The sequence below is a fragment of the Vicia villosa genome, linkage group LG3 (assembly GCF_029867415.1).
Source record: "Vicia villosa cultivar HV-30 ecotype Madison, WI linkage group LG3, Vvil1.0, whole genome shotgun sequence".
NCBI classification, from domain to species: Eukaryota; Viridiplantae; Streptophyta; class Magnoliopsida; order Fabales; family Fabaceae; genus Vicia; species Vicia villosa.
The window spans coordinates 202,908,461-202,912,895 of NC_081182.1; the positions used below are offsets into that span (position 1 = coordinate 202,908,461).

Here is a 4,435-nt window from a genome sequence, read left to right on the forward strand (position 1 = left end):
ATATAATTTTATCTTCACTAATTAAAATTTCTAGACCCCTCCATGCATATCATAAACCTGTGACATCAATTAACAATCACACTTTTTTAAAGTCCGTAAACGAAATAATAATAACCCATTAAAAACTCAGATACACGACCGTAAATATCAAGAGTTTAAATTTTAATAATGACGTCCAACTTAATAATATTAGATTTTATCAGTTGAACTAAGATCCGCGAACATTTACAATCACATTTTAAAAGTTTAAAAATAGAAATTTTAGATGCCAAAAGTTATCCCACATGTTCAATTTGGAGCAATCAAGTATTTCATATATAAACTCAAATTTCCCTACATTGTAACAATAATTGATTTACAATACCTTATAGAAATGACATATCCTTTTAAACCAAAACTTTTAAAACTTGCCTTTACAACATAAACATATACAATATTCTATGCTCTATCTATCTCAAAATTCTGCAAAACCAATATAAGTGGACATTCTATCGAGCTTCTAACAATGAGATTGAAGCTTCATTTATTGAACACCCCTTTGAAGTAGATCCTGTGCTATTTGTATAGTCTCTTCCATCGTAGAACCCAGGCTCACATGGTTTCGGGAGTAACTTTTCACCCTTTAACATAAAAATCACAGATGACATGTTAGGCCTATTTTCCGGTTTCCGTTGTACACACAATAGTCCCACATGAATAAATCTTAATATTTCTGAACTTATGGCCTCATCATATAATGTGTCGGCCATTAACTCCTCTGGCCTTTCTTCAATCCATAGTCTCCATGCCTAATATCAAATGAAAGTTATATAATAAGGTTAAACTCAAGTCATACCGTGTGTCTAAAGATAGAGAAACATATACACTTCAAAACTTACATGACCAAGAAGGTTTAGATGATGTTGAGGGTCACAAAATCCGCGATTCTTCCTACCACTAATTATCTCAAGCACAACGACTCCAAAGCTAAAAACATCCGATTTTGTTGAGAAATATCCGTGCACTGCATATTCTGGAGGCATATATCCACTGCAAGAAAAAACATTGAAGATATTAAGAGGGGTTGTGACATGGAAGAACTAAAATTAGGATGATAAATAAGCCGAACTTACTATGTTCCCATCACTCTATTTGTGTTAGCCTCGGCATGGTCTCCCATAAATGATCTGGCTAAACCAAAATCTGATATCTTTGGGATCATATCAATATCAAGAAGAATATTGCTTGTCTTGAGATCTCTATGTATGATTCTTAACGTAGAATCTTGGTGGAGATACAGCAGCCCCCGAGCAATCCCATCGATAATTTCCAAGCGCTTTCTCCAATCCAGTAACTTACTTCGCGTAGTATCTAACAAATGACACATTCTTAAGTTAGCATGAGAACTATATTATGGCAAGAGTAAAACCAAGATCAATAAGTTTGGTTGGTGTGAAAGTTTATACCAAAAATAAAGTAATCCAAGCTTCTGTTAGGCATGAATTCATAGATCAACAACTTTTCATCTTGATGAATAGAACAACCAAGAAGTTTTACAAGATTACGGTGTTGAAGTGTTGCCATTAACTTCACTTCATTCTTGAACTCCTTAGTTCCTTGCCCTGATGTTTCCGCAAGCCTCTTAACAGCAATCTCTTGTCCATCCGCCAATACGCCCTAGTAAAAATCTCAAAAAATTTAGTACCTTCACTACTTTTCTGAATTAAAGTAAGAAATTAACTCGGTATGGTAGTGACCGAGACCTTACCTTATATACCGGCCCAAAGCCACCTTCTCCTAACTTGTTTTGGTAAGAGAAGTTATCCGTGACATTAATGATGGTTGAAAAATCAAATACTGTTGGAAAATCTTCCTCTTTCTTCTCCTTCTTGTGGCTCCATGGAATCAACTTTCTTATACACCCTGATATATTGTAAGGTACATTATAATAGTTATGATATTGGACTATTGTAGTATTATATCATGAAATTTACTTATCATAGATTTTTTTACTTACCAAGCTTCTTCCTAAATGTTGATGTCACCAATAGAAGAACTGTAAGTCCTATGATGAATGCCATAACCCCTAAGAAAATCGCAGCAAGCTTCGTACCCAAGTTCATCTTATTCTTTGTATGATCTGATAAGCGTTGAAGAAAAAGCCGGTCAACAAGCAGTTACAAGCATGATTAGAAAAATAAAATGAAATTACCTAGTTCAGAAAATGCGAGTCGAATGTAAATGTCTTGTCCTCGATCTAAGTGTTTTCTCATGTCGACAATACTATGAAACCAAAGTAAGCAGCCACTCCCACCATTTCTGATATCTAAATTTGCGTATGCAACGCAAGAACAGTTTTTCAAACACACTGTCTTACATTCCTCGAGGCTCAAGCTCCTGTTAAACCAGGAAGCCGAAGTGTCTGGCAATTTCATGTTTGTGTACTTCAGAAATCCATCTCCGTTGAGACAATTCAGTTTCGTTCTCCTTACACACCCGCCAGACCAATCAGACGAATCCCATTTCGCTTGAATTTTCGGTGTAAAACCATCCAAGCACTCACACATTTGGATGTCATTAATATTGCAGTTAGAGTTGATACCGCATAAGGCATAATCATCACACTGGTCTACCGGACGAGTAACTGTCGCCTTCCAAACCTGTGACTCATCAGACCATATAAAGCGCTGTGAAGTTCCATATGGATCTAGCACCGTTCTAGAAATAATCGAACGGTTCAAAGTTTCATATCGATAAGAGACTTCCTTGTCGTCGAACACAAAAAAGAGATTATAGATTCTATGCATTGGCCACGAAATTCCAGTGAAAAGAAAACCATTCCATGAACCTGATCTATAGAGTAAACTTCCTCCCTTTGCAGTAACCAGCTGTGGAAAGCCACACGTATCTATCTGATACGAAAACTCACCGTCTGAAGGATCATCAGGACTTTTCCATGATCTGATATATCTATACGGACCAGTAACTAAATTACTTTCCAGCTTCATTCCAGCAAGGAAAGTGTTACCGGGATAATCAAAACTCTCCCAAACAAAATCCTTATTCTTAACGCTGCTGTTCGCGTCTTTCACAATAAGGTTTCCTGAATCCAACAACTGCGCAACAACTGGTTTCACCATAGTTCTCGATAAATTAGAGGACCAGACAACGCCTTTCGGGCCATCAAGAATAACAAGCTTTCCCTGATCATTGAGTTTCAGCAATCCTGTTGAGTTTTGTACAGGGGTCTCTCGATTAGCAACCCACACAATAGTCCTAGGTGATATGCTTTTGTACCATATACCGAAGTACTGGCGTTGCGGATCTCCAAAGTTGAAAAAGCCTGCTTCAAAGGTTCCTGCTGCAGAAACAAGTGTATCACTATATTGGATAAACTGATTCTGAGCAATAGTCGTAAAGGTGTTTTGTTTAGAGAAAGTTGGCATAATGGTGCAAAAGAAGAAAGTACACACCATTAGCATTAGCACCTTATGGTTGTTCTTCATTGTGCTTGTGTTGTTGTGTTCTCATCATTTGCATTTTTATCAAATTTCTGAATTCAGTTGAAATGGCTTTGTCCAAGTCTTTCGGTATGCGCCAAATTCAAAGCAAAGTCGTCAAGTTTGTTTTGTGGACTTCTGGTGTATGGTTGGTATGTTGACCAAATGTTTAATAACTCACTTATTTTCAACATTTAGGGAATAATTTTGGCAATTGTTTTCACACTTATGGTAGGTTAGACATAGTATACGTGTTGTAATACTGATTGCTGTCGTTCAAACAATATAATATGGCCTGCAAAGTGGTTGCGTAAAATCTTTCATGATTTTAGTCGGTACAATTTCAGTCGATACAGGTGTAACGATATTGATTGTTGTTGTTTTGTCGCGACCGTTTTTGTGGTAACAGATTGTTAACTTGTGGTCATGTGCTACTTGTGTGGTTGAAAATGAAGCAGGTGAGGTAGAAGTTGAAGTCTATTTCAACATTAAAGTCTAATTGAGTGGAGACTTTTGTGTTATATATAGTTGCTTGTGAAATGGGTTACTCCAACAGATACATCAATGGTGATTAATCATTCTGGACGAAATTTCTAAGAAGCGTGTGCATTGTTGTATAAAGACCACAAAAGATATGATGATTGAATTTGATATGTGGTGTGTAAAATCAACGGATTCTCAAACAATACAAATATAAATTAGCATGACTGTAAATATAATTGTGGTATAAATTTAATGCTTGTGCAATAAAATTTAAAATAATTTTTCACAAATATTTAATGGGTGATTATTAATTTGTTAACATTTTTTAAATAAATGTTATATATAGTTTAAAAGTTTTAAGGTGATGAGTGAATTGATTTTACAACAACATTTGATAAGAAATCATAAAATAGCTACATATATAAGTCCACTTTATAACCACTATTAAAAGATAAATCTATATTTTAATTTTA

At 35.5% G+C, this 4,435-nt stretch overlaps 1 protein-coding gene across 2 annotated transcripts; it reads right to left on the reverse strand.

Annotated features, from left to right (window-relative positions):
* Positions 1-250: 250 nt before the first annotated feature.
* Positions 251-3,735, reverse strand: LOC131593328 (G-type lectin S-receptor-like serine/threonine-protein kinase At4g27290). 2 transcript variants are annotated; one of them, XM_058865795.1, is made up of 8 exons: positions 3,453-3,734; positions 2,192-3,340; positions 1,997-2,119; positions 1,748-1,902; positions 1,446-1,656; positions 1,113-1,350; positions 879-1,029; positions 253-788 (listed from the first exon to the last, which is right to left on the reverse strand). In XM_058865795.1, the coding sequence occupies exons 2-8, from the start codon at positions 3,117-3,119 to the stop codon at positions 489-491; spliced, it is 2,106 nt and encodes a 701-aa protein (XP_058721778.1). In that variant the 5' UTR covers positions 3,120-3,340; positions 3,453-3,734; the 3' UTR covers positions 253-488. The 2 variants fall into 2 exon arrangements, with proteins under 2 accessions (XP_058721777.1, XP_058721778.1); XM_058865794.1 differs by having other exon boundaries at positions 251-788; positions 2,192-3,735.
* Positions 3,736-4,435: the final 700 nt, after the last annotated feature.

Excerpts from the sequence above, each read along its gene's own strand:
- LOC131593328 (XM_058865794.1), bottom strand. The coding sequence starts at position 3,485 with ATGAAGAACAACCATAAGGTGCTAATGCTAATGGTGTGTACTTTCTTC. Across the intron at positions 1,657-1,747 it reads GCTTTGGGCCGGTATATAAG|GGCGTATTGGCGGATGGACA; the intron begins GTAAGGTCTCGG and ends GATTTTTACTAG. Across the intron at positions 1,030-1,112 it reads AATAGAGTGATGGGAACATA|TGGATATATGCCTCCAGAAT; the intron begins GTAAGTTCGGCT and ends TTTTTCTTGCAG.